At 52.2% G+C, this 27,448-nt stretch overlaps 11 protein-coding genes across 11 annotated transcripts; 8 read left to right on the top strand and 3 right to left on the bottom strand.

Annotated features, from left to right (window-relative positions):
• Positions 1-728: 728 nt before the first annotated feature.
• On the top strand, positions 729-1,391 carry CONPUDRAFT_170336 (plant expansin; the record flags this gene model as incomplete). Its single annotated transcript, XM_007777570.1, has 3 exons — positions 729-954; positions 1,010-1,168; positions 1,234-1,391. 3 exons carry the CDS (start codon positions 729-731, stop codon positions 1,389-1,391), a joined length of 543 nt encoding a protein of 180 aa, XP_007775760.1.
• A 360-nt stretch (positions 1,392-1,751) lies between these two features.
• CONPUDRAFT_67910 (Dus-domain-containing protein) lies at positions 1,752-3,691 on the top strand (the record flags this gene model as incomplete). The annotated part of the gene is made up of 7 exons (XM_007777549.1): positions 1,752-1,880; positions 1,948-1,983; positions 2,051-2,080; positions 2,207-2,468; positions 2,582-2,742; positions 2,795-3,356; positions 3,429-3,691. The coding sequence occupies 7 exons, from the start codon at positions 1,752-1,754 to the stop codon at positions 3,689-3,691; spliced, it is 1,443 nt and encodes a 480-aa protein (XP_007775739.1).
• Positions 3,692-4,530: 839 nt separating this feature from the next.
• Positions 4,531-5,272, top strand: CONPUDRAFT_86030 (uncharacterized protein). The gene is made up of 3 exons (XM_007777569.1): positions 4,531-4,695; positions 4,778-5,020; positions 5,072-5,272. Exons 1-3 carry the CDS (start codon positions 4,561-4,563, stop codon positions 5,123-5,125), a joined length of 432 nt encoding a protein of 143 aa, XP_007775759.1. The 5' UTR covers positions 4,531-4,560; the 3' UTR covers positions 5,126-5,272.
• A 152-nt stretch (positions 5,273-5,424) lies between these two features.
• CONPUDRAFT_170334 (OPT oligopeptide transporter) lies at positions 5,425-8,697 on the bottom strand (the record flags this gene model as incomplete). Its single annotated transcript, XM_007777568.1, has 17 exons — positions 5,425-5,564; positions 5,617-5,753; positions 5,810-6,077; positions 6,134-6,208; positions 6,264-6,314; positions 6,370-6,542; positions 6,594-6,691; positions 6,743-7,090; positions 7,184-7,241; positions 7,304-7,335; positions 7,387-7,434; positions 7,488-7,650; positions 7,736-7,865; positions 7,937-8,074; positions 8,131-8,293; positions 8,344-8,366; positions 8,421-8,697. 17 exons carry the CDS (start codon positions 8,695-8,697, stop codon positions 5,425-5,427), a joined length of 2,322 nt encoding a protein of 773 aa, XP_007775758.1.
• Positions 8,698-9,778: 1,081 nt separating this feature from the next.
• On the top strand, positions 9,779-11,424 carry CONPUDRAFT_170333 (TPR-like protein). Its single transcript, XM_007777567.1, has 6 exons — positions 9,779-9,976; positions 10,034-10,167; positions 10,224-10,345; positions 10,413-10,707; positions 10,776-11,145; positions 11,201-11,424. The coding sequence occupies exons 1-6, from the start codon at positions 9,833-9,835 to the stop codon at positions 11,231-11,233; spliced, it is 1,098 nt and encodes a 365-aa protein (XP_007775757.1). The 5' UTR covers positions 9,779-9,832; the 3' UTR covers positions 11,234-11,424.
• A 54-nt stretch (positions 11,425-11,478) lies between these two features.
• Positions 11,479-12,793, bottom strand: CONPUDRAFT_133409 (DNA glycosylase). The gene is made up of 4 exons (XM_007777566.1): positions 12,508-12,793; positions 12,317-12,448; positions 11,854-12,251; positions 11,479-11,789 (listed from the first exon to the last, which is right to left on the bottom strand). Exons 1-4 carry the CDS (start codon positions 12,515-12,517, stop codon positions 11,670-11,672), a joined length of 660 nt encoding a protein of 219 aa, XP_007775756.1. The 5' UTR covers positions 12,518-12,793; the 3' UTR covers positions 11,479-11,669.
• Positions 12,794-14,925: 2,132 nt separating this feature from the next.
• Positions 14,926-16,353, top strand: CONPUDRAFT_140641 (DHS-like NAD/FAD-binding domain-containing protein; the record flags this gene model as incomplete). Its single annotated transcript, XM_007777565.1, has 4 exons — positions 14,926-15,004; positions 15,106-15,232; positions 15,295-15,805; positions 15,856-16,353. The coding sequence occupies 4 exons, from the start codon at positions 14,926-14,928 to the stop codon at positions 16,057-16,059; spliced, it is 921 nt and encodes a 306-aa protein (XP_007775755.1). The 3' UTR covers positions 16,060-16,353.
• Positions 16,354-19,531: 3,178 nt separating this feature from the next.
• Positions 19,532-21,691, bottom strand: CONPUDRAFT_133403 (cytochrome P450; the record flags this gene model as incomplete). Its single annotated transcript, XM_007777564.1, has 10 exons — positions 21,378-21,691; positions 21,086-21,319; positions 20,894-21,019; positions 20,593-20,842; positions 20,415-20,537; positions 20,254-20,356; positions 20,078-20,199; positions 19,978-20,024; positions 19,800-19,922; positions 19,532-19,748 (listed from the first exon to the last, which is right to left on the bottom strand). Exons 1-10 carry the CDS (start codon positions 21,566-21,568, stop codon positions 19,532-19,534), a joined length of 1,536 nt encoding a protein of 511 aa, XP_007775754.1. The 5' UTR covers positions 21,569-21,691.
• Positions 21,692-25,345: 3,654 nt separating this feature from the next.
• CONPUDRAFT_34380 (uncharacterized protein) lies at positions 25,346-25,849 on the top strand (the record flags this gene model as incomplete). The annotated part of the gene is made up of 1 exon (XM_007777544.1): positions 25,346-25,849. A coding segment is annotated over one exon (504 nt), but the record flags the coding sequence as incomplete, so codon positions are not given.
• Positions 25,850-25,903: 54 nt separating this feature from the next.
• Positions 25,904-26,284, top strand: CONPUDRAFT_41559 (uncharacterized protein; the record flags this gene model as incomplete). The annotated part of the gene is made up of 1 exon (XM_007777545.1): positions 25,904-26,284. A coding segment is annotated over one exon (381 nt), but the record flags the coding sequence as incomplete, so codon positions are not given.
• Positions 26,285-26,310: 26 nt separating this feature from the next.
• CONPUDRAFT_68006 (uncharacterized protein) lies at positions 26,311-27,285 on the top strand (the record flags this gene model as incomplete). The annotated part of the gene is made up of 2 exons (XM_007777554.1): positions 26,311-26,952; positions 27,172-27,285. 2 exons carry the CDS (start codon positions 26,311-26,313, stop codon positions 27,283-27,285), a joined length of 756 nt encoding a protein of 251 aa, XP_007775744.1.
• Between the last annotated feature and the right edge of the window lie 163 nt (positions 27,286-27,448).

Genomic DNA, 27,448 nt, shown 5'->3' with positions numbered 1-27,448 from the left:
AGCCAACCATATGTTGGGCTCTGGACCTCTCTGGGCTCATTGTTGCGGTTCTCTTGGAGCGTGTACGTATGCAGACGTATGCTCACACTAACGCGCATCAAAGCGCCTGGTCATGATGAAACATCTCTGTCTCCAGTTGTGTCTTCCGAAAGGTGCCAGCACTCGCTCCCATGCGACCCACATGCTTATCTGCAGGGGCTACGATTATGCTACGCTGGCAAGGAAATGCGAACATCCAGCGATGGCGACGTGACGAAACGAACTAGCTGCTGCATCCCTTAGTATACCTCTGACTCTACCCTTTCGTTCGTCTGCATCGACAATGTATGACGAACATTTTCTCTGGTGGAGGTTTGCTCAGCCCTCCAAACTGTTACGTGGCACTTGACAGCCCTTCACGACTTTAATGATGAAATTGCACAGCCAATCGAAGAAGAAGCTTGCTGTCCGCTTGAGCGATCGTGGCTATGTCTTGGTCTGCTCTTCGGCTACCACTGATATCATACGCTTACAGGATATCCTTGATGTCTTTCAATCAACTGCGCCCCGCCGGGAGTTTGGGGAAATTTGCTTAAGTAGCAGCGTTCAGGCCCAGGAACCGTCATTCTCATACCTCTTCAATTCTCATCTTTGTCTTTGCAGCGCAAGACCCCTTTACTTTGTCCTTTATTCTGTCCAAACCCTTGTCTTAAATTATCAACCACCTTTTCTCCATTTCACCTGTCACGATGTTGTTTTCCTCCGTTGCTCTTGCCGTCTTCTCGCTCGCCATCTCGGCCAACGCGGCTGTGATTCCTGAAGGCGTTCGCAACGTTTTCGCAAGGCAGGCCTCGACGTCGACCGTGCCCCCTCCGTCATCAACCGTGACACCACCTCCTTCGTCCACTGTGTCTGCAACCCCGAGCCCCACGTCTACGCTCCCTCCGTTCTTGGTTGGCACTCAGACCGGCGATGGTACGTCACTTCCAGCATGTCCCCTACTCACTGAGATGCTAACATGACTATGCAGGTACTTTCTACACTCCCGGCCTCGGCGCCTGCGGGATCACGAACACAGAGCAGGACATGATCGTCGCTGTCTCTGAAACCCTCTTCGACACCTTCCCCGGGTACACCGGCACGAACCCAAACAACAACCCCGTCTGCAACCAGAAGATCAGCGCGACCTGTAACACTCTCACCCATACTCTCTCCGAGTCCTATGTTGACTGAACTCCTCGTTTGCGTTTACAGACGGAAGCATCACGATCAACGTGACCGTCACGGACCGCTGCACCGCCTGCGCACTAACCGACCTCGACTTCACGCCTGCTGGGTTCCAGCAGTTCGCACCCGAGACAGCGGGTCGCATTCACGGCGTCCAGTGGGACTGGATCGATCTCGTTCTTTGAAGGCTCAATCTCAGACATGCGCTGTAACACCCATTCTCTCCATGAATGGCTGGGATGATCATTATTGTATTCATATTTATTCGCTGAAGTTGATATCTATAACTTAGAGCGGTTGATCCGTATCGCTACTATTTATGAGGAGACAATAAAAACTTACGAATATTCTCATTTATCCACACTTTCTGGATGGACGCGAAAAGTTTACCCCTGAGCTGATAGAATGGCAGTGCAAAGTATGTTCCGGTTCCGAGCCGAAGCGTTTTGCCTTTCTTTGCTTCCGGCGACTCGGTGCGGATGATTTCCTGTTTCGCCTCTCCCTCCTCCTTTTCTTGCATAAGACGACGCTTTGCAACACTACTCATGCCAGGCCTTTCTACACCACTACCACTGCAGCCACAGCACGCCAAGGCAACTGGCTGGCTGCTCTACCGCGATGTGCTCAGGAGTCCAAAGTACGTCGTCGCGCCCATGGTCGATCAGAGTGAGCTGGTAAGTTTACAACACATCATTAGATCTGGATATCGCCTTACAAGACTTCTTGTCTGAAACATTGTAGGCATGGAGAGTGCTTTCGAGAAGATATGGAGCCCAGGTGAGCGAAGCGCTTCTACCCATACTTCATGACTGGACACTTACTGGGCTCGTGATGGGAGATATAGCTCATATATACGCCCATGATCAACGCTAAGGTGCGTTTAACCTCAAAAATTCCCCCTCGTCATCTACTTCTGTGACTTCATCTGTGAAGTCGCGTCTACCCGAAGTCCCCCATCCTGTTGACCCCTCATGTTTACTGACACACCTCTCTTGTGCAGATCTTCATGGCACCATCAAAAGCCTCCCACCGCGACGCCTTCTTTGACATACCCTCCGGAGAAGAAGGCTCACCATCTCTTGACCGCCCCCTTGTCGTCCAGTTCTGTGGAAATGACCCGGAAACGCTGCTTCAAGCTGCGAAAGTGGTCGAGGACCACTGCGACGCTATCGATATCAACTTAGGGTGTCCTCAGGACATCGCGAAACGCGGAAAGTACGGGTCGTTCTTGATGGAGGACTGGGACTTGATATACAAACTTGGTGAGACTTCATCCTTCGATGAGTCGCGGGCAAAGGCGGGCTGGTGGTACCCACTCGTCCCGTCCAGTGTGTCTTCCTCGGAGATACTGACTTTGACATGATCCGCACCATAGTCAATATTCTTCATGTCAACCTGAAGATTCCCGTTACCGCCAAATTCCGTGTTTTTCCTACAGTGGAGAAGACCGTCGCGTACGCGAAGATGCTCGAGAGTGCGGGCGCTCAGATCTTGACGTGCCACAGTCGGCTTCGCGAGCAGCGAGGCCAGAGAACCGTACGTCTATCCCTTCAGCCAACCCATTGCCTTCAAACTAACGTATATGTAGGGCCTTGCAGACTGGGAGAAGATCCGCGCGGTTAAAGAAGCCGTCTCCGTGCCTGTGTTCGCAAACGGCAACATCCTCTTCCACTCTGACATCGAACGCTGCCTCGTGCAGACCGGCGCAGATGCGCTCATGAGCGCCGAAGGCCAGCTATACAACCCCGCGCTCTTCGTCCCCTCCGCCTCCTCTTCCGCCTCCACCTCGTCGCCTTCAGCAGCAGCAGCAGCATCGCCACCACTATCCTACATCCCATCACACGACATCACCTCGTCCTCCCAGCAGACAGACGTTCACGCCATAGCTCTCTCGGGTTCATACCCGCCACACGCAGATCTCGCGCTCGAGTACCTCGCCATTGCACGCTCGCTCAAGACCACAACAGCACTCAGCGCTGTCAAGGGGCACCTGTTCAAGCTCATGCGGCCCGCCCTGACGCGCGAGACGGACCTACGTGACCGGTTGGGGAGGGTGCGCTCGGAATCGCGGAATACCAGAGAGGGGTGGGAGGAGGTGATCGGGAAGTACGAGGAGATATGTGCGGAGATGAAGACGAGGATGGAGGTGCGTTCTTTCTTGTTCTCTTTTTCGTCGTTCTGGGCAGCGAATTAATGGGCCATCCATCGGGACGTACAGAGAGCAGCTTCAGAAGCGCCCTCGACGCTCACAGAGCAGATCACCATCGAGCCCGTTACGGGTCTGCCGCTCATCCCGCACTGGCTCGCGCAGCCATACTTCCGACCGCTCCCGATTGACGATAAGTATAAGGGGAAGGTGTCCAAGATCGCGGTCAAGGAATCGTTAGAGGTCGACGTATTTGTTGGGAAGGCGGAGGTGGTGACTCCACCAGTCCAAGGGGAGGCGGCGTTAGGTGAGCTCACACAACGTGCTGAGTTGAAGTGATGAATAAAAACTGTGGGTATGATTACTGCTAGCTGCCGCTTGAAGGTTCAAAAGTCGTTGAGGGTGGGCGGCTCGAACCCGAGTTACTACACTGGGATACCATGACAATAGTTCGTCCCGCTTTTTTCATTGCGTTGGAAGACCATCTTATGCTGGTCCAGGAACTCCTTATATATCTCCACACCTGCATCTGGGGCACCTAGTAGACTCTTTTTGTCCTCACACCTCCATTATTTGCCACACTTGGGCAGTGTTATGCATATTTGGGGACGACGGGCGGCATTCATCCGGTTGGCCGAGCCGAGTGTTCAGTCTTTTACCGTAACACTCAATATCAAAGGATCCAGATCGCTACCCTGGTGTCGGAGCCTCTACGTCTAAGTATACATCGACGATACCTTTATTGACAACTATCAACGCGTTTCCTTATCCTTTCTCTGTCTATCTGACTAGATTAAAAGGTTTTGAATGCCACTTCAGTAGGTCTGTATTGATCTCACGGCATCCGTTCTCCGTGTAAGTGACCTGTCCTCCGTATGAGCCCGAGATGACGAGAGCTGTCCCTCTTATGAAACTAGTTAGCCTCCGAGCTGTCCGAGTCTAGGCTGCATTCATCGTTCTTTCCGACCGAACTACAGGCCTCCGGCCTGTTCACATTCATGTTCGGGCTCCATTGACCGCGCGCCCCTGGCAATGATATACTTTTACGCGTCTGTGGTTCATTCTGCAGGCGTAAGCTCATAGCCTTCGCGTTGTTTGCTCGCCTTCCGGACCTGTATAAAAATAGGGGGTTGTGGTCTTCAAGACCCACATACCACTCTCCTCTTTTCTGACGTCCCGAAGGGCAATATACTCCAACGAACGCAACGATGAAGCTCACCCAGTCTTTCGGAGCCCTTCTCTTTGCTGCTGCTGCGCTCGCGCAAAACGTCATCATCACTCTCCCCACTGAGGGTCAGTCCGTCACGGCCGGGTCAAACATCACCGTCGACGTCGAGCGGCCCGTGCGTTCATTTACATCCTCGTCTGCTCTCTTTTCCACTCGAACTCTTCGCTAAATCATCTCCCGACCAATATGTAATGTAGGAACAACTGACAGGATTCGACCAAGTCGCACTCATCATCAGCATGACATCCTGCGCGAGTGGCGCATGCCTGCCCATGGCCGAAGGACTTGACATCATCCTGTACAATGGCGCGTTCAATCCCGTCGAGCCGAACCCGAACCCGGCGCACCAGCAGCCGAACCAGAACTTCACGGTCGCCATCCCCGCGGCATTGCAGAAGGGCGAAGCGCTGATTGGGGTGACGCAGATTGCGCTTGTCTCTGTGAGTTTAACATTTCGAGATATGCTATGGGGTGGCTGATTATAAGTGTAGGCGAGTTTGGCACTGTGGGTCGAGTATCAGAATGTTACGGTGAACGTGGTGTAGAGAATTGTGCGGGCCATGTTCGCTTTGATCTTTCACGGGAAATCCGGACGGTTTGCTTCATTATGGATGGTTAACTGGAGACAAATTGGGTTACTATAGCATGGTTAATTCGTAATCAAGTACTATAATGACGCATTTGAAATTCGGACAGAGTATTCTTCGAGATGAGATTCGCTTGACAACACAAGAAACTGATCGATTTCACGTCATCGATCATTTCTATGTGCAAGGCAAACGACAATAGGTAAATTGACCACAGCATTATGGACAATGCTACATGATCTTTGTAACATACAAGTTCAGTTTAAGGACTTGCAATAATCGTAATTACCAAGCTGATTCGCGCCCCACCATTGCTTGAACAGGTACGATTCACCCGCTGCACCTTGGACTGCGAACGAGAGAATGAACACCATCACCTGCGTACCACCGTCGAGAGCTACATAAACCATAAGCATCGTCGTCCATGAAAAAGCCAAGCCTACACGCACCAGCACCAATGATATAGTTGTATTTGTTGAACCACTTCGGGTGGCGAGTACGCAACCACCACTGAGACAGGAACCCGACAGTGAAATATGACAGGATAGACGAGTTGATGCCGACGCATAGGTATCCGATGTAGTAGCTGTGCCCCTAACGTTAGCCCGACTCCACTCGCAGAACACGAATGCAGACACGCACCATATGACCGGAGTATACAAGTAATCCGACCTCAGCCGGGGCCACAACTTATGCGCGACCCAGAACGGAACGGGTACGAACAAGCCTATGACGTACGACCATGCGACCCACTGGTAGCGCTGCCCGACTGCGAATAGCTGGTGGCTGAGCCCGCCCCATGCGATCGCCTGGGAGTTGTACTGCTGAGCCTGTTGGCCGGACCAAATGTTGGTGCCTTGTACGGAGAGCAGAATGTCACGTTGGTTGTCGATGATTGAGTTCATTAAAACTGGTTGTGGTAGAATATCAGTTAGCATAGGGATGGACATAGAGAAGAAAGCTTACTGTAGTTCAACACGGCGCCGAGCAGTGTGCCGATAGTTTGGGCTGTGAAGGCGGCTCGGGGAGGTAGCTTTGCGTCTGCAATTAGGTCAGCTTTACTTCATAGTAAAGTAGTGAAGCCCCATAAACATACATTGGGCTATCTTCAAGTCGCGGAGGAGCAGCTGGGATTGCAGCACGGAATCTGAGCACCGTACTTTGTGAATAGACTGGCACTGGATAAGCAAGGATTCCCTTACTGTAGCTGAACAAGACAAAATACATGTTTGCCATAGGCTTTCCGGGGTTGATGAATCCTCCGATCATTTGGACAAACCCTTGAATGACAAACTGAAGACCAGTGATGGCATAAAGTGCACCAAAGAAGAGGATGGCGACGCTCGCAAGCAAAACAGAAATCACATAGGACCACCTGTAGACATCTCGTGAGTTTAGTCAACGTAAAGCTTATAGTAGTACTTACCATGGCAGAGTAGAGTCAGACTTGTAGATCACTACCAATGATATAATGACCGATATTATCAAAATGGCCAAGTACCAGCTGTTGGGGGCTTCCGGATACTATATATTTCATCAGCTCCAGGAAAACATAAAGCAAACACAGCACCTCACCTTGAGCATCTCTCGATAATGTGGATCCAGCGCCTCCAGCTCCTCCTTCGACATCTCCTCTTTCGCCTCTCTAGGCCTCCAAAACATGGCAGCGCCCAACGACTTGCGAATATTCGTGGGGCTAGCCCAGCTCCACGCCAGGCTCATATCCTTGTAGTTGAACAGTAGGAGATGGGTGAACGTCGCGCCGAGCCCCAGGTTGGTCGCGATGAGCGCAACGACCCATGTCGCAGCGTACCACGGGAGGCCTTGCTCCGCCAAGAGCGCGGGGTCGACCTCGTAGTTCGCGTTGAGGATAAGAGTTTGGTTGTATGGCGTGCCGTTTTCATAGAAGAGGAGCTGTGAAAGCTGGGGATGTATAGCCACAGTATGTCATTGGATGTTCACGGTGAATGGTTATTGTGAGAGCGAGTTAATTAGGGAGAGGGATGGTTGGCTTACGAAAGGAAAGTTTTGGGCTTTCCAGATGTTCATGTAGTACACGCCAGAGAAGACGGATCTACAAGGAGGCGTGTCAGTGAGAAGAGACGGCGCGTGGAAATGGTTCGGGAGATTACTCACAGGCAGAGAATGTACCCGATAAAATTCGATAGCTAACTCGAGCGTGAGGCTTGTTTTTTCTTGAATGAGTAACGAAATCATACCTGCGCCTTCAGTGGGATCACCATCGGATTAACGCCCCCAGAGATGTACTAACTTCATGTCAGCACTCGAGCTCATTCAACGAAGTGGGCCGAACACGAACCTGCCAATCGAGGCAAATCGACAACACTCCGAGACCCTCGTTGCCGTTACTTCCCCCAAACAGACGCGATACTGCCGCGTTGTTGGGTACAGCCAGGCAGATGATCGAGAAGCCCGTGATGAGCGGGAATATCCACTCAGGGAACAGTTCCCAGATAAAGATCCTACCACGCCACGTCAAAATCGTAAACAACGTGAGATGAACGTGTATATAACGTGGGGGTGAGTATAATGGGAGCGGGCACTCACACCCAAAATACGATTGTGAACACGCGAAGCTTCTTTCGTGCCGAAATGCCTCCTTGGAATAGCGCATCGAACATGGAGATGAGTGGGAGAACGCCAGGGTACAGCATCTTTGACGGGTAGAGCAAGATAGCTGGAAGTTGTTATCGTGCATACAGTCAGCAAGCCGATCATAACGCATAGAATGAGATAAAAGGCACGTACATCGCATCAAGCCACTGATACCATATCCCAGAAGCTGGCTCGCAAATAAAAGGAAGATGGAGGCATCCGCGTTGGGCGTGATGTTGTAGTACAGACGCTGCACGGCGAGGACCTCGGTGGCAAGGGCAGAGTTGGCAGCTGCACTAGCCATGATGACGGCGAACGCGTTTTCTTTCTTGTTAAAGGGCCCCTACAGAACACCACAAAAATGTTAGAATGAGAAGTAAACTGATCGGGAAAGGGGCTTGCCGGGTTGAGGTAGCGGAAGAGACCTTTGCGAGGTATGAAGCTCGCCATAAAGATCCCGAGGACGTAGGAGATGACGCCCAGGAACATCAGCGAGACGAGAATCGTTTGCTAAATTGCGATTAGTAACGGTGCATCCTGATTGTATGGATTCTACCAACCGGTTTGAAGTAGTAAATCTGGGCTGGGTGGAGGACTTAGTAATGTAAACTCAGCAATCTCACATGTAAGAACCTACCTAACACTCCTCCAAACGCCGAAAGACCCAGACCTATGATCATCGACCGTACCGTCCATGGATTGAGACTTGGGTCGTCCTCGACACTGATGATGTGTGTGACGATGTCCCTCTCATCATGTAAAACAACCTCCTCGTCGGCGGCCTGTTCGACGACGGACGCTTCCACGTCGGCCTGACTGTAAGTTGACTTTTCATCCGTCGGCGTGAGGGACTGTCGGTTTGCCGTGGAGTCCTTGGTCTCGACAGAGTCTGCAGGCATGAGGGAAGTCGACATGGCGCACCGAAAGAGTGGACAGTGAAGGAAAACCAGGAGGAGGAAGAGACCATCAGCTTATATGAAGTGTGAAGTATGGTTTAGCGCTGGAGGATGTTGTAAATGTCGCTATTCTTAGTGCCGATGCTTGAGAAGTCCTGTTTTTAACTGCACAGAAAGCGGATAGCGTGGCAAGGTATCTCTACCTCGTATCGATTAAGCGTTCATGGAGAGTAGCTGAGAAGCTGTTGCAAGCCGACGGCGAAGCTAAAATGCGCCCTAAGAGTACAGATAAGGCTGCCAATAAGGCCGCATCTATTATCCTGCGAATGCGAATGATTGGATCAGACATCCAGGGCATCCTGTTCCTGGCTAGCCGAGTGTGATACTTTGAGTTAAGGTATGTAACTTCAAAGGAACCCTGCTCAGATAACATTAAAACGTGACCAGGGGTGCCTCGAAAGCCGAAGTGTCTGCTCGACTGCGGTGTGGAGAACAGGATACCCTTTGAAGGTGTCAAGGAGGTATCAGGGCTGGGGGATCCGGAAGGAGAGTGAGTTCCCGTGAGCCACTCACAAAGGTGCGATACATAGTCACGAATGATGGAACCTTGGAAAACCGCCACCAGTGTGCCTCACAGGGCGGGCTTGTCATGTCAATTTTAGACCTATTTCTGCGAGTCCGTCTGCCCCGGGTCAGTTGAGGTCAACCGGCGATCCGGCGATGTAGACAAACCACTTAGGGGATAAGGGCACGCCAAAGAGCTTACTTTAATTCCTGCATATAGGTGAGGATGCTGTTGAGTGAATACCTTGAAGTGGTGGAAGCCTAAGCTCAAGTTACACAGCGCCGTTCGCCGAGGTGCCGTTGAACTCCGCTGCGGAGTCCTGTCAATACCGATGGCTGTGCCACCAGTCGAACTTAGGGCGCATCGCGACGCGTTTACGACGTGTTTACGACGCGTCAATAACACACAATCCACAGTCAAATGTCTTACATACGGTGACTGAGCGGATTTTGAGTGGTGGGAGGTTTCTTTGTAAACAAATGAGGCGCATCTGAATCTCTCCCACGAGCGCGTGTATGTCAGACGCGCGTCCTTCTTTGGCCTTCATTCTTGTTCTCTCACAGACATCCACCCGCACCCACGTCAGACATGTCAGATCACAAACCATCAGGCTCCTCCACCCTGAAGCCTGCACACGAACCCGTGATCGCTCAGAAGTTGAAAGACCGCGCAGAGCAACGGCGGCTGAAAGCCCAGGAGCGGAGGGAAAAGTCAGACAAGCTCAGGGAAAAGGCGAGCGATAATGCGCAACCCAAATACTTGTTCATCTTCTAACAACGTTCCATCAAGGGAAACGAGTCATTCAGGATTGGCCACTACGAATGTGCCGCTGACTTTTACAAGAAGGCGCAGAAAGTTCACGGAGAACGGCGCCAGCCCATCATCCTGTCAAACCTCGCGGCGGCGCTTCTCAAGCTGGGAGAGTGAGGATGCTCTTCCCATGCCGTCGTCTGAGGCTTCATACTCACTCTATGGGAAGGTGGGAGGGAGCACACTTTGCTGCAGAGGGTGCGCTTACTACGGATGCAACCAACCTCAAGGCACGTTTTAGAAGAGGTGTGGCCCGCAAAGAACTGGAACAATACGAAGCAGCCATGATAGGTACGTCACATGCCATCCGCGCCATTCCCCCCTCAGCTCTCAGCTGAAACGAACACCGCTCTCGTAGACTTTAAAGTCATCCTTGACCAGGACCCAAACAATGCCGAGGTAAAGGCACACTACGAGGCTGCCAAGAAGCTCTTCGACGCCGGGAAGGGCGTGCCTGCAGAGTTTGACGACGACATGCCCCAATACGATCCTACTGGCTCCATGTTCGAATCTGAGTCCGAGTCCGGGTCGAGCGATGCTGAACACGAAGGGAACAGCATCCCGTGTAGGTTCTACAACCACGACGGCTGCAAGCGAGGCCACGCCTGCGCTTACTCGCACAAGAACGATGACTTGAGCGTGAGGGATGGCCTGTAAGTTTATCATTGCTCGCTCCTTCCCTTACAACTCCATCCAGCCGTCTGACCACGTAATTTTTCAGAGGGAAGAATGTGTGCATCTACTTCCTCCTAGGAAAATGCAAGTTCGGCGCCGAGAAGTGCATCTACAGCCACACCAAAGCGTACCTCCCTGACGGCTGGTGGAATCACCCAGAGTACCGCGAGGCTTTCGAGATCGCTCTTCCGATGAAGCTCGAGCTTATTGCCGCTAGCTCAGGTTCAGGCCCGTCTTCAGGTATGCCGAAGAAGGGCAAGAAGAAGGGGAAGAGAGGTGGTAAAAAGAAAGTTATACCCAGCGTGTACAATTCCGACGACGATGACCTCCACGATGGAGGGGTGCTTGGCTTCTCGGCGAGCGACGTTGAAGAGTTGGCCATGCAGGGAATCAAGCCTTGGGATGATGAAGCAGCTGTATGCCCCTCCCTTATGTTATCGTCTATTCCATTCTAATTGCTGGATGTTACAGGACGCTCTTGCGGTGTTAAATGGTTACTATTAGACCTTGGGCAGATACCCTCTCTTCTTGTTGCGAATACTTGAATTGTTTGGCCCCAATCTCCCATTAGTCGTCTGAATGCCATACCTCGTAAATTTATACTTTGAAGAGCCACTGTAGGATGCAAGCCGAATCGATCTGACGTTGAACTACTTGATACAGTATATACGATATGCTACAATTTACTTGTAAATACATAGAGATAACGTTAAGGAGGGGTCGATTATAGCGAAAGAGATTAGAGGTGAGTAACAATCCCGATTAGTCAGTCCAACATATGGTAGCAAATGGTGTAAGCAAAAGCAAACTGGCGAAAGCTTTGATATAAGATCCAGAAACATGAACAAAGATGCAAAAGCACGATTAGCAGGGGTGTAAACTTGGAGACGACGGACCAACGCATATACAACTTGATTTCCGAAGACGAGGACCGTATCCCTCACGCTTTCCTCGGGAGCTCATCCCTTATCTGGTGCTGCAGCCACTCCTCGCACACGGGCCCACAAGGACCCACATCGCTGGCCCACATGCGGCCCTCCTCATAGGCCCATCTCCACGTCTGTGTGCGTTATACTCGTTGTAAGCATGTTTTCGCGCAAATCAAGAAAGAGGAGAATACATACCAAATACCGACACAGCTCCTTATCGCTCGGCTGCACCCTCTTCCACTCGTCGCTCGACCCCGTTCCCGTAACGTTGTCCGTACAAAAGATCCTGTACGAGTCCCATCCGTACCTTCCCACGCCGGGAAGGTGCGAGATAGGAGTCTTCGGGTACGGCCACGCCTCCCCGCCGAGGGCGAGGCTCACGTCAGCCTCAGAATCGCACGTCGACGGAAGTTCGGGTGGGTACCTCTCTCTAAGCGAGGCAGGTGCGCGTGCGAACTTTCCGTGCTCGAGCTGCAGCGTGCCCGTGCGCGGCGGGTGCTCGTGGTACGCTCTAGAAAGCTCCTTGAGCCTGATCGCGCGCGTGGACTGGAGGCCGAGCTTCTGGATCATCGCGACGAGTTCGTCGGTGTCCGCTGTATTTCATTACTCGATAAGCAAAACGCGAGACAAGCTGATGAGAGGTGGAAGGTGTACTCACCCTCCATCAAGTCCTTTGGAGTTGGCCAGCGTTCGAGCACCTTTCTGAACGTCGGAATTGCATTTCTGCCCCAGGTCTTGTTGAGAAAGACAGTCGCGACGAGGAGTTTCCAAGGATCGGCGGCGAACTCCTCTACAACGAAACACGGGAATGAGACATTAACGGGGTCATAAGTTTTCAGCAGAGCTCACCTTGAATCATAGTCGGTTTCAAGTCCCACCACTGCTCCGCCAGCTTCGGAAACCGCGCCAGGTCCGAATGAGGCTGGGGGTCCGCCGCAGTCCGCGGACGCTTCGGTGGGGGCGGGGGTGCCGCGTCGGCCGTTGACGTAACAGAAACTTTACGCTTCCGAGTGCGGCGAGTCTTTGGGAAATCCTCCTCGTCACTCTTGCCGACCTTGGTGGGCGGCGGTGATGCGCCTTGTTCACCTTTACCCTTATCTTTCTTTCTGTGCTTCCTCGGCTTTGCGCAGCTCAGGGGGCTTTTATCGTCGCCGACATTGCCAGAGGGGAGTTGCATCGAGTTCGCCTGGCTGCGGGGCCCCTTGATCATATCTTCGTTGGCGTCCACCTCTGCAACCTTGGTTTCGCCTGCTGTACTCCGTGTCCGTCGGCTTTGTGGACTAAAGTAAGGGGAGACGACGATAGGCCCAACATTTACGTCCACTGGCTCTGAGAGAGGCGCAACCCCGTCACTGCCCGTTGTCCTCACGGCCGAATCCACTTTGGAGGAAGACCTGGCAGGCGTTTGTGGCACCAAATGCTGCTCCACCGGCTCGAGAGCATAGTTCGGACTCGACTGGGGATCTAAAGAAAACCGTACTTGCTTGAATGGGGGAAGAGACGCTGAATCAGGTGTGGGAACAAAAGCCCTCTTGCGCTTGAAGGTCCAAGCACGGGTACGGCTCAGAGCGGGAGTCCCGTCGACGCGATGGTCGACATCCAAGGAAGGCAAAGCAGCCATTTGCTCGTCTTTGAATTTGACGCTCGTATCTGGTTTGTGCTTCCTGAGACGCCCGGGAATAGCTGAGCTGACCATGGTAGAATTACCTTCATCATCATCAACCGTCACCTCGGTCAAGTCGGCCTGAGTACCTAAACGAGATGATGCCCAACGAGTATGCAGGAGGGAGCGACATTCACTATGAGGAGACAACTGTGTTTGAGAGAGCGACACTTCGTCCACGTCACTAGTTGGAACGGGAGAGCGACGGACTCGTGTCTTTAAGATGCCTTTACGTTTGGCCGGTTTGGGAGCGTGGTGGGCACTAGCCATCGCACTGGGGAGTTCACCTTCGTTGTCACCTTCGTCTCCGCTGAGATCCGTTTCGGGAGGGTGAGAACGCCGAGATGAGGCTTTTCTTGGTGTTTCTAGAGGGACTTGCGAGCTACGATGAAAATGAGGAGAGTTGACTTCGAGGGAAGGGTCAATTTGGTTGGAAGAAGCGGCAGGTCTCGAATGAGCGGCGGACAGCGGCGCTAACTCAGCGGAGACCGACAGAGGAGAAAGATGTACGTAAGAATTGTCATGGACCTCGGGATAAGGAAGGCTAAAGACGTCTCCGTTCCCTGGCTGCGCATTGACTACGGATGAGGTTGAAGCAACGGGCCCCGCCCTATCCAGTCTATGGAGAGAGAAGTACGGAGAAACTGATGTTTTTGAAGGTGAGGGAGGAGCCGCCGCTTGAGCAGATGGTGAATGGGAGCCAGGTTTTAACCGTATTGACTGAGGGGAATCAAATTCATAACGGACCCTCTCGACAAAGGTCTTAGACGGCGTGAAAGGCATAGGTTCGTCAACGTCGCCAGATTTATGATAGGAAACAAGAGGACCAATATTTGACATGGAGGGTAAGTCATCGTCGGTAACGGTGTCAAGCCCATCTGTAGACATAGGCGTCGGGGAAGACCACTCCTCATCGGGGGCTTTAAATGTCCATGAATTGGATGACTTGACAGCGATTTCAGCGGGGCCACGGAAGCAGCTAGATCCCTCACGCATACCTTGCGTACTCTCTTCTTCTTGTGCAGCGGAGCGAATGTCTGCGCAACCTCACGACACCTACGAGTGCGTGGCGATGGACTTGGACTTGGTGGAATCTCGTCTCCGCTGTCGTTATCGAATCCGAGCTGTTTGCGCTTACGCCTGTTCTGCTCAATGATGAAGAGTTCTGCGCAGATGTTGATTTTTCCAGGAACTATGAGAAATCAAGCACGGTGAGTTCCCGTTGCCCCCAAAGACGCCGCAATTGGATGTAGAGTGCCTACCATCGTTGGACCTGATAAACTCGAGCTGCTCTTCAGTAAAGCGACCGTCTTTTCCTCGAGGGCTCATCTCGTGCCATGCTGGATTGGGATACTGGGTGGGCAGAGGCCAGTTGACCATTCCCTGTAGCGGATGGGGGAGCTATAATCAACGCGTCGCGTCAAGTCGCCGTCAAAGCATCCGATGTCAGAATTTGAGCTCAGCCGGGGGTTGCCGACGGTCACGGCCACAGGCTCCTACAATTAATGACGCCAGCCACGATCTGGTACTTCGGAACTGAGACTGACCTCCACATTGCGTTTCATAGCCACCGGAACACACTCGGAATGGAACTAGATGCAAACATGGAAGCATTTCAGGAGATACTCAAGCGGTCGAAGAACATCGTCGCGATTGCTGGCGCCGGACTGTCAGCAGGATCAGGTAAGATTACATCCCCAACCGCCTTTCTAGTCATGTTTATCTGTCTTTGTTCACGTTCCCCCATCAACTCCAGGACGAGGCTGACATATAAACATGTATAGGTATACCTACCTTTCGAGGTGCCGGTGGGCTCTGGCGGAAGTATGACGCAATCAGCCTAGCCACGCCTGAAGCATTTCGCAGCGATCCAAGCCTTGTCTGGCAGTTTTATCACTATCGACGGACTATGTAAGCCCCTATATTGGCGTCTTCTAAGCTCTGCTTTCTTAGGCATCCTCCCATGTTCCCAGTGCAGGACAGAAATCGCCAAATGCCGCACACTACGCTTTGGCGTCGCTCTCCATCCCCAGTGTTCTCAAGCGCGTAGCACCAAACGCCGAGAGCTTCACCCTCGTCACCCAGAACATCGACGGCCTCAGTACTCGAGCCTTTCGCGAAGTTGCTCAGCGTCACTCGCTCTCCGAACGAGACATCGACAATCTAACACGTGACACCATCATCGAGATGCACGGCCGCCTGTTTGATGTGCTCTGCACGGACAGCTCATGCGGCCATCGCGAGCACAATACAACCAATCCCATATGCCCGGCACTTGCAGGAACTGAGGAGATCACGGAGCGCCACCATGAGATAGACGAGTGGCCCGCCATAGCGCCCTTGGACTTGCCACGGTGCCCCAAGTGCGATGCACTCGCACGTCCCGGGGTCGTCTGGTTTGGCGAGGGCATACAGCGCACGTATACGATCGATTCGGTGGTTGAGAAGGCAGACCTCGCGCTTGTGGTTGGAACGTCCTCGACGGTACGTCGGCGGTTTATTTGGCTTGACACCTAGGTGCTGAACCTCTGCAGGTATACCCCGCTTCGGGCTACCAATCCATAGTTGCGGAATCAGGCGGAAACGTGGCTGTTTTCAACATCGACGATGACACGATCTCTTCCGGCCGACACCTGTCCTTCATAGGCAAATGTGAAGATATCTTGCCCACCGCGTTGTTCGGCGCCGATGTCCCCGAGCACCCAAAGGCTGTCAAAGGCGATGAATCATGTACCTAATCCCGGCGTGTCTCTCGGGCATGCGGTGCCAATCAACCATGTGTATGCAAACGGCGAATCTTTCAAAGTGCAATGCAGACAGAAGCACAGCCCGTATACCCATGAGAATCTGATGCAGATTACCCTTGCACAAGAAGGCGTCTTGCCTTTTCAGCTCTCGAGGGTCCTAGATAGACCCGTAGTACTCGGCTCTTGCCATCTACAGTCGAGAGAACCCGAATTTGTTTGGCGTGTGCACTGGTGAGCGGGTTTGAAATAAGTAACAGTAGAGCGCTCCGTGGAACCTTAAACAGCAAGGATGGCTGAGCCATCGCTGTCATTCTTCCCTTCAGTGGTGTATTTCACGCTATCCTGTCGGTTCCCATGTCGTTCCCTGTTTCTCTGGAGCAGATATATGAAATGTATGGCAGTAGCTACGCGAATGGTATGTGTGGATATTAGGACATCGTGTTCTTCTCTTCAGCTTCTGATCATCCGGAACCGTCGCTGTCTTCCTGTAGCCGCTAGTGCGACATTGACAATATATTGCTACAGTTCGTTGTTTCGCAGCCTTGAGAACGAAACGTAGCTTACCACTACATGAATTTACCACCATAGATCAAGAAGTAAGACATATATATTCAAGAAAGACGCTGACTCGATCTTCTTGATTCTTTCTATGCAATAGGTGGATTTGATATGGGTAAGCTTCATCGATGAATCAATGAACAGTACACTTGGAAACGCTAAACGGTTTCTCTTAAAAGACACCAGAAGGTTCACTTCCATTCAAGGTTTTGTTTGCAATAGTACGTTATTTCTTTCAAAGCTCGTCAAGAGATTACTACATTTGTACACTCTAAGTTAAGATACGGTGGTGTCCTCCTCGGTTTGTGAGATGCACAAGAAATTCACTAAAAACTTGTATGCTAAGTACGCTTTTGCTCGCAGATATCCATCATGTAAGACTCGTCGCACTATCGTGATAGTACCTGCAGTTAATGCCAATTGACTTAGTTACACACAATATCAAATTCCTGTCACGCAATGTAAAACCCTCTTCACTTGAACCCGCCCATTCTCCCGCTTACCTGTCTCACTTAAGGCGTAAGTACCATGTCTATACCTTGATTCTCAGCATACAGATGCTTCCCAGATGTACGAGTGTTTTGTTTCCTCTGTCTTTCTAAACAACGCATTCATATTTTATCAATTTAGGCATTTTCGACGTCATGTTTATGCAACTTGCACTAGAGTCGGTTATTCGCATTGTCCTAGACGGTACGATCCCTTCTTTGCGACCTGTTTACGTCTGAATCGCATGGGGAATGGGCTAGGGATTATGACATTACGGGTCTATGCCCTGTGTGGGAACCCAAAACGTGTTGCTGTCTTTCTTTGGTAGTGTTTCGGCGTTATACAATGCACAAGCGTCATCACAGCTGCAATGGCCTTCAGTAGTTTCCAGTTTGCAGGTATGGTCTGCAACATTTGCTTCTGACGCATCTCTGACATACACGGTTCCTGGGGAACACAGGGTCTATTGCGTCACCTGTTCCAGAACAGGGAGACTGCTGGTGGCTAGTCCCGAATGATGCACCAAATCTAATTGTAATCGGCAGATTTGCTAGCTGTGGGTACGAGTTTATCCTCGTCGCTATGGCTCTTTATTGCTTTGTCAAACACACGAAAGAGGGATGCCAAAGCTCTCGGCTCACCATCAATACGTTTTTTGGTGTTGTTGTGCGAGACAATATCATTTACTTTCTCATGTGAGTCACATAGCAATCTGTTTACATGATCGCGATAACCAATCATTGTCCTCTAAGAGCGCTCAGCGCACTTGTATTCAATGCAGTGTATTTCCTTTATCTACACGTGCATGACACACCGGGCTGGATTGGGTTCGAGGTGATGGATGCCATACTTGAATATTTTGAAGGATCCGTGCTCGGCCCCCTCCTTATGCTCAGTATTCGTAGCCATAACACTGCTCGGATCAAAGGGGGTACAGCTAGCAGCTATGCGATGGACTCGATACATTTTGTTGCGGCACCCACGCGATCGGAGAACCAAGAGGGGCATGTATGTTAGGTTCATTATTATTAAATCCCGTTCATTATCTTTGGGGGCATTGCCCTGTGTGAGGTACCATCTTGCTACGATTTAACTACGGTATCCGGGCCGACAGGGGTTAAACTAGTGCTTTTAAAGTTGCTCGTAGAACGTAGAGGAAAAGGTGGGTAGGGTAATAGAGTGTTGATATATAGTTATTAGAAATGTCGAAGCGGGTAAGAAGGAGAAATGGTGAATGAGAAGGATAAATACGTGTGTCAGGTTATTGTATTTGTAGTGTAACAACAATTTATTGACTGAGTAGCGTTAGTGAGCGCCTGCTGATTGATGCGCCGCGATGCTGCTGGAATGTAGCTAATAAATCTTCACATAGCCTGTTGGTTTGTGAAGCTCCCGTTCCAAATATATAGGGCATGGATATCCCACTGGAGGCCGAATACTAAGCTAGGCGCAACGTAGCCATAGCCGGCCATGGGGTCAGGGTGTCCTGACTATGATTTTCAATATACTTACGATTCATCTCTCCCCAGTCGGTAGTACCCTTCAAGCAGATGAACAACCTAGGAACGTCACAGCCTTGGATGCCGCAGAGCTTGTCATCGCAGACCCTTGATTCCTTGATGACTTTCTCTGCGCAGTCCGTGTTATAACCGGCTTTACTTGGACCTTACACTGTCACAGACGGCTGGTATAGTTGACGTGTCGGAGGTCACACCGAGGTCAGCGTGGAAAACATGAGGGGTAATAGAGCTAGAGTTGGGTAAAGTCTCTTTGCCGCCGCCAGCGACAGGTTCGAGATTTACGAACTGGCTCCTACGAGGGGAGCACGATACATTACAGGCAAGTCTACAGAAGCCATACTGACAGCGAAGGCGAGAAAGGGATATAGCGAAGGATTGAAGTGTGTCGACTAATTTTCGCCCAACGTGCGCGACAACCCCAGGAACTTCGTTCAGCATTAGTGGGCATTCGATTGAGGCAGTACCTACTGTGTCACTTTGGGCGGGCTGCTCAGAGAGATTCACGCTTCACACACGTTTATATGATATTATACTGAGCCCCAGCAATTCCTCTAGGTCCTGGCATGCCTACTGTGATGTAGTTACGCGATTGTGGCACCTATGTGATAGTTGTCAAGACATGCGTGAGATAATTACTCGCCTTGTATGTTCATTCCAGGACATGGAGTTGGATCAATGCATCGCCGCACACTCTAGGAAGGTCCACCATATGCATAAACCCCCATGAGTGTTAATTTTACTCTGGTATAGTTACATGTTTTCCCATATCTATATCTGGCATGTGTCTGATGGAAGAAATTTACGACCAGGAGAATGAACATTGAAAACCATAACTACAGCTAATGAAACGAGTAAACCAACGTTCCGATAGTATGCCTTTCCAACGCTGCGAATCACTAAGCGTCCCCATAGTTTTCCATTATCACCCTTAAGTCCCTCTCATTAATCCTAGGGTCGAATTTGATATCGCACGCCTGCTTCTCAGGTGTAATACCTCTCATATACACCATGTCATCCGCAGGCGGAGTGCGCATAGAGAGGCGGAAGCTCCACAGGACCATGAGCGCATTGATGAACACGGAACGGTTCGCAACATGTTGGCCGGGGCACACCCTAGACCCCTATATTTAGTGCAGAGAAAAGCACCACGAAACCATGTCTCACCTTCTCCCAAATCCGAATGTGAAAAACTTGAGGTCGTCTCGTAGTTGTCCCTTGCTGTTGATCCAGCGTTGGAGATCAAATTGTTCTCCGTTGGGGAAAACGTCTGGGTCACGCGAGATTGCCCTAAATAACACAATGTCAGTGACGCCGCCTCTGGTCACTACATGAGATGACCTACCAGTGATTTCCTATCACCGTTGTTCCAGCAGGGATACAATATTTTCCCTGCAGCCAAAGTTGATGTTAGCCCACACTAAGCAAATAGGGTAACGGCATACCCAGAAAACGTCTTCCGTAGTGCTATGTGGCAGACCCATGCCAATTATGGGGCGCCAACGTAGAGACTCAGATATAAACGCCCTAAGGTGAGGGAGCGAACGTTCGTCCGCAAAGGTGGGAGCTGATTCAGGTCAGACATTGATAGAACTTTAGTGCTTCAGTAGGTAGTACTCACGTTTGTCCCTTCCGATCACAGAGTCGAGTTCCTCTTGAACGGCGGCCTGCGCAGCGGGGAACAGGGCGGCGCACATCAGAACGGTGCACACCGCCAAAGATGTCTATTCAATGGAGAGTCAGCGAGTTGCATTCCCTGTTCGTGTAATAGGACGTGCGCACCGTATCTGAGCCTGCTGTAAAGAAAGAGCCAGCCAGATAGGCCATCTCTTTCTCGTTCATCTTGTACTCATCGGTGGTCTCCAGGAGGAACCTGCTGAAAGAAGGACCTGCATCGTTGCTTTTCTGAGACTCATACATCAAACCGTGGATGCGCTGTCGTTTGAGAGAGCTCACTCACAATATGCTCACGTACAGTTGCTAGTTGTCGCATGTACAACGCGGAATCGACATCGTACCCTTTCTTCAGAGCAGTACCATACCAAGGGAGATACTTCAAGAACGGATACGAGTCGACGAGATAGGCGTTTGGCTGTAGCGCGATGCGGATGCGATCCAGGGACCTGTGCACTGCTTGCACATCAGGATCAGAGGCAGAAGTCGGAGACATTTTTCCGTATGCGACTTGCAGTACCACGGACGCGGCGAAGCTAGTCACATTGTGTCAGCGACTCGTAGCGCGAGCGTATTTGACGGCCTACGTCTTAGCATGCGACTGAAAATCTTGCGGGCTGTCGAGAATGTTCAGGACCACGTTACGAACATGTGTCATTTGGATCGGCTCATAGCTTTCGGCTGCTTTCGGCTGCAAGTGAGAGTGAATAGCTCTGAAGGTTCATAGAACGTTGGCGGTTAAACACAATTAAGCGAGAAGAGTGAGGTTTGGTACTCACTTGCGCATCCTCTTGAACCTGTCGCCCGCCCGCGCAAATACCAGTCGATGATCTCCAGATAGCATCTCGCCGGCGGCGATCGTTCGCGGGCGATCCACGGAAGAGCTGCCTTGCTTCTCCATGATGTCCACAGCTGCTTGGTGCCTGCCGACAATGACAACAGTCCGGAGTCCCTGCTTAACGGTAATAACCGGGCCATATTCCTCAATCCAATGTTCTACCTCGAGGAAGGGACTGCGATCTCGTGTCAGCAGACGTCGACTCATGATTGACAGCGACTTTTTTTACGTACTAGGGCTGAGGAAATGAGTGTCCCTTCAACCAGTGCCCTCCCGCAGGACTGGGAGGAAGAGGGATGCCACTATTCGTCTTCTTGATGTTGAACAGAGCACCAGCAACGATGAGTGCAACAACGAGGCCTGGGACAGCAACGCTGCGGTCCACAGAGGAAAGAATGTTGGTGAGGTCGATGGATGAGGCCATAGGTCGCGAGTGACTGATAGTGTGAAACTTGTAGGTGACAATTGTGGCAGATTGAATCGATGTCGTTGTGCAGGACTGACGACAGGTACTTATAGGAGTCCTCCCGGAAGTGCGGGACACGGTGTTCATTCGAACGTTATGGCCATGACAAACGTCCGCCTACATGGGCGCGAGCAAAAGAAGCTCTTCGACATTCGGGGAAACGCAGGACGTCACAGGCGAAAGAGGGACTCTAGAGTGTGGGGAAGTTCCGGTACTCGGGTATGTTTATAGCCTGTCATGGGCGCCCCGTATGTCGAAGCTGCATGTCCTCCTATGAGAATAGGAGGTTATGTCTCCAAATATACATTTGTCTCCGAAGACCCTGAGTACATGACACGATCACTATGAGCAAAAAGGCCGATCCACATCGGATCGACGCAACTCGGTTCTCAGTCGAGGATGGTCTTGTGGTAAATCATCGCGTTAACAGGTCCGGATGACTAGGACTGAAGCTCAAAGCCTTCATTGACTTACGAGAAGAATGAGAGCGCCGCATCGAATGTAGTGAGGCGTACAGTACAATCTGGTGTGCGACTGGTCAGCATATCATGCCGAGCGTTGAGGGATTTAGGAGGTAATAGAGATGCCTATGAGGAGCCACTCGCCCAACACTCGCGATCAAATTGTTTTTGTTTGCTTCTGCATTTTCGGAAAGTTCCGTGTCAAGCGCCCTGCAGAGGTCCACCGCGTCTACACTCAAATCAAGGCCCTCACGGACATACCTGGATCCGAATGTTGGGCTGCCTATTCCTGGAACACATAAACAATGTTTGAATAATTAATTGAGATTACATTAATATTATCGTAGTCTGAGAGATTCACGCAGCCAATTCTTTTTGTATGAACAACAGATACAGTCAAAATACAGTATGAACATTAGCAGTGCGTTTATGATCCTTTTGAGTTAAACATCTAAATACACGCTATTAACTTTGGCACATGTCATACTATTGTAGCACTATAACCTTGAGTTCGTCCCATGTCCACCCGGAGTCCGAAATGAACTTAGTTAAGGTGGATAGTCCGCCCTCGGTCAACCTTTCCAAACTTAGAGAGGTGGATAGGCCTGCAAAAAATAATATTGTACCAAAATAAAACAAAAATACAAATATCACTAGCACTGGGGGCATTAGTCGGGTTTAATGATGTTTACACTAGTCTAATCAGGCCCGCTGACTGGCACGCTAGCCATACAGCGTCGTGCGCCGCGCGCGCGACTCCTTGCCCGCGAAGCGAACAGGCCCGCTGCCCGTCGTCTGCCGCTGCAGACTCGTTCTCGCCCGCTAGGTGACGAACGTTGGCTGACGCACCTCCGCATGGGGCGCGATACCAGGATCCGATCGCAGCTCGAGGGCTCACGCCGCAACCCCTATGACTGCGCAATAGGAGGTCTGCGGCTAGCCTCAAAAATGCAGCAGGCAAGGCGTTCGGACGGTGCTGTTTCGCTCACCTCCTGCGTCTTGCCAGGTACGTGCGGAGGACGGTTTTGAAGCGTTGGCTGTCTCACTCACTGCCTGCGCGTTGCCAGTTTCGCTCTCGATACTTCAGTCGTACCTCCCATCGGATCTCACCCCATGTCGACTGAAGATGGGCCGAGCCCCTCACAAACCAGGCAAGACGAAGCCGAAACCTCGAGGTCTCCTCTCGCGGCTATCCACGAAACATGCCTTCAAATTACGGGTCAATACGCCTCCGGCCGCATTGAGCGAAAGTTCGCCGCGGTCCAACGCCTTCTTCAAGCCATCACTGCAGAGTCGGCTCACGTCGAGCCCACCGACCGCGAGCGACTGTTCGACGAGTACAACCGGATTCTCGACGACCATGAGCTATCCCAGCAGAATGCCGTTTGGCAGGGAAAACAGCGAGCCGTCTCTCCTCCAGAGGATGAGTCCATGGCCGGTCAGTCAGATAGGGGTCGGGGAGAAAGGGACCACCAGTCTCCTCGCGAGGCTAGGCGTCACCTTGGAGGAGAGGATGAGGGTTCAGCCCACGGAGGAGGCAGCCAACGCGGAAGGCGGGTGCGTCGGAGAGTCGCCGCAGAGGACAGCTCCGACGATGACACCCAGCACGGGGGAGAAGGCGAGGACGGAGAGGATGTCGAATCCACGTACCACTGGCGCAGGCCCTTCGACGCCCGGAATCTCACATTATCGCCGGAGGAGGGGTGCGCCAAGACGTTACACCTCTACAACGCATGGTCCCCAAAGCCGAAGAGAGCGCGCTCCTCAATTCTCAACACCGTGGGCGCCCCTTTCTTCCCTGGAACCGAGTGGCTCAACATCATCCAAGGGTCGGCGGTCAACCTCGACATCGTCAATGCTAGTATCAACTCCGGCGCTGTCGGGGACCAGCACGTCGCCAACATTGGCCACGTTCTCGAGCTTACCCTCAAGGGGTCCGAGTCAACACACACTCTCGTGGAGCATGGACCCTGGATCGCCTCGTGGACATACGCCATTGACGCTTACAAGTTTGTCTTCCCCTGGAGGCACGCTGAGCTCGCCGATTACCTCCGACATATCTCCAAGCTCTTTGCATCTACGGTCCCTGCCGCGCACGCTCGAGTCGCATCCTATGACAGGGCCGTCCGTAACCTTGTCGGGCAGCAGCGCAGTCTCAGCCTCAACGACTACGCCGCATTCGGACATGTCCGCCTATCGCACCTCAGCGCGATCGGGGCATCTGCTGCCACTATCCCCGCCGGACGGTCTGATGGAGGTGGATCCGGAGCTGGGCGCCGACGACGGTCGGACGAGGTCTGTCGTCGATTCAACCGCAACGCTTGCCCGAAAAAATCCAATTGCTCCTTCCGGCATGCCTGCGACGAGTGCGGGGGCTCTCACCCTCGAACCGAGTGCAGCAAGCCCAAGAAGTGAAGGTTGGATGTTTGATGACGACGGCCCCATCGCACGTCGGGGCCTTATCTGGTCACAAACACGTAATTACACCAGTAAAACAGTTATCTGGACTGAGACTGCCGAACCATTGCCTCGTCCTCCTGCCTCTATCTTACAAGATCCGATTGCTACCGCTACTATATCACAAAACCCAGATCTCTTTCGTCTCGTTTCACCTATTGACGTTGATCGTTTCCAGTCTTTGCTACTCACTCATCCGAATCAACCCTTTGTTCTTTCTGTTTGTGATGGGTTTCGTACCGGATTTTGGCCTTTTGCACATACTCCCCCTGACTCTTACCCTCATACGTGGGACCAGTCGCAGCGGGCACAGATTGACGAACCAGAGAGGGTGTTTCTGCAGTTGCAGATCGATGAGGAGGTACGGCTCGGGCGGTTTTCCCCATCATTCGGTGCCGACCTTCTGCCGGGGATGTACAGTTCTCCAATTCACGCAGTCCCCAAGGCAGGCTCGGACCAATTCCGGTTGGTGACTGACCAAAGCAAGGGATTGTACTCGCCCAACTCGCTTATCGACCGAGAGGACATTGCGGGGATGACCTTGGACACGGTCCGAGACTTAGCATTTTCCCTCCGAGAGATGAAGAAAAAACACCCAGGAGAAACACCCATACTCTACAAATCGGACGTCAAAAGCGCCTACCGTCTCATCCCCATGCATCCGTACTGGCAGATCCGGCAAGTTGTTACGCTCGGCGCCAGCCGTTATGTCGATCGGTGCAATTGCTTTGGCGGGCGAGCAGCCGGGCGCCTGTGGCACGCATTCATGTCCCTAATGCTTTGGCTCACGGTGCACCGGCAAGGAGTGCAGGCAGCGTTTTTGTACGTTGATGACGACCACGGAGCCGAGCGTCCACTCAACCTCCGCATCTATCAACCCTATGCACGTGTTTTTCCCGCTGGGCAGGCATTGACTCTAGAGCTATGGGATGAGGTCAGGACGCCCCACGAGGAAAAGAAGCAGATCAATGGGAGCGTGCTCACAATAATCGGCTTCCTGGTTGACGCCATCAATATGTCGGCAACCTTGCCCGACGAGAAGCGCAAAATCCTGATCCAGACCATAGAGGCCTTCGCACATGTAGGCCTCCGCCCGACAGTGCGCGAGTGCCAGCAATTGACAGGCCACGTCAACTGGTCACTGAATGTATTCCCCCTCATCCGTCCGTGCTTATGCGCACTGTATGACAAGCTGGTTGGGAAGAATCAGCCCAATGCCACGGTCTGGACCAACAAAGCAATTGTCGACGACTTGCTTTGGGGGCTTACGCACCTACGCTCGCTCCCGGGGGTGTTTTTCTTCGATTCAGTCCAGTGGGACCGTGAGGCGTACGAGTCCGCTGTCATCGCTTTCACGGATGCGTGCCTCAGTGGTATGGGTATATGGTATCCGGTGATTCCCGGCGCATTTTACGCTCCTGTGGCTGGCGAAAGCCGGCCTATCTTCTACTGGGAGGCGCTCGCGGTACTCTGCGCTCTTCGACTCCTTCGCCCGGTGGTCCCGGAACGTTCGCGTGTCCTCATATACTGTGATAACCAAAACACCGTTCAGCTTTTCTCCACTTTGGCGGCGAAGCCGGCGTACAACACCATACTAAAATCCGCTGTTGATATTCTGATTGAGAAGAACTGGGATCTGCGGGTGAAGTGGATTGCTTCCGAGGAGAACGCCGTGGCGGACGCAGTCTCACGTCACGATTTTGCGAAGGCGGTTCGTCTATGCCCGAGGCTCCAAATCCAACCAGTTGCGCCCCCGCCTGATCTGGCGGGCGCGCCACCTCTATGAGTTCCGCACGCAACACGTCCAGGCCATGTCGTCCGGCCTGGACGCAGGAACGGTTCGACCACGAGCTCGCGGTCACTTTGGGCTATGCGGTCGATCCCTCGACGACACTTGCGTACACATCGGCACTTAACTCATATCTCGATTTTTGTCGCATACATCACTTCCCTATTCAACTGACGTCGGACACCTTCGCCAAATACATAGTCTTCATGCAAACCTACATCCGCCCCAAATCAATCTCGTCTTACCTCTCCGGCATTTGTAACCAGCTTGAGCACCTTTATCCGGAAGTTCGGGCAGTCCGCAAGCATCCCCTTGTCGTCCGCGTCCTTCGTGGATCTCACCGGCGCTGCGGCGCGCCTGCCACGCGCACGGAACCTCTATCACGAGAACATCTTCGCTTTGCGGCTGACACGCTACTTCCGGACTCGTCATTTGACGATAGTCTCTTTTTAGCGCAGCTTTTGGTTGGATTCTACGCACTCATGCGTACGGGCGAACTCGTGGTGCCCGACCGCCGCGACCTCCTTAATCACTCCAAGTTGTCAATGCGTCACACCGTCAACATCTCGCCCGACAACATCACCTTCTCCCTGCCACGCCACAAGGCCGACAAAACCTTCCAGGGCGACAGAATTGTGATCACGACGACAGCCCGCCGCCCATCGCCACGTGATGCCCTCCTCAACTACCTTAAAATGCGCGACGACCGCTGGCCTTGCAAGCCCCACCTTTGGGTACGAGCCAGTGGCGCCCTACCTACGCGAGCCTGGTTTATGGGTCGCCTCCACACGCTGTTCCCGCCCACCATCGCCGGTCACTCCCTCCACTCCGGGGGCGCAACTGCTTTGGCGGAGGACGGCGTTCCCGCCGACCGTATTCAGGCACTTGGGCGATGGTCTTCCGACACTTGGAAGATTTACGTGCGCAAACACCCGGCCCTACTCAACACTTTTCTCTTAGCTAAGTAGCCGTCCCCTTGAATCGCTTCTCAGCCTCCTTTCATCGTTACTCTCAGTTTACCTCCATTCACACTAAAACCGAAAAAAAAAATCAATAGGCTATACGGGTCGGAGGCTTCGAGCCTCGTTCACTAGCTACGTTTCATTAATTATGCCCTATGCTACTACGTTT

The sequence above is a fragment of the Coniophora puteana genome (assembly GCF_000271625.1).
Source record: "Coniophora puteana RWD-64-598 SS2 unplaced genomic scaffold CONPUscaffold_23, whole genome shotgun sequence".
Taxonomy (NCBI): Eukaryota; Fungi; Basidiomycota; class Agaricomycetes; order Boletales; family Coniophoraceae; genus Coniophora; species Coniophora puteana.
This window is presented reverse-complemented; position numbering and strand designations above follow the sequence as displayed.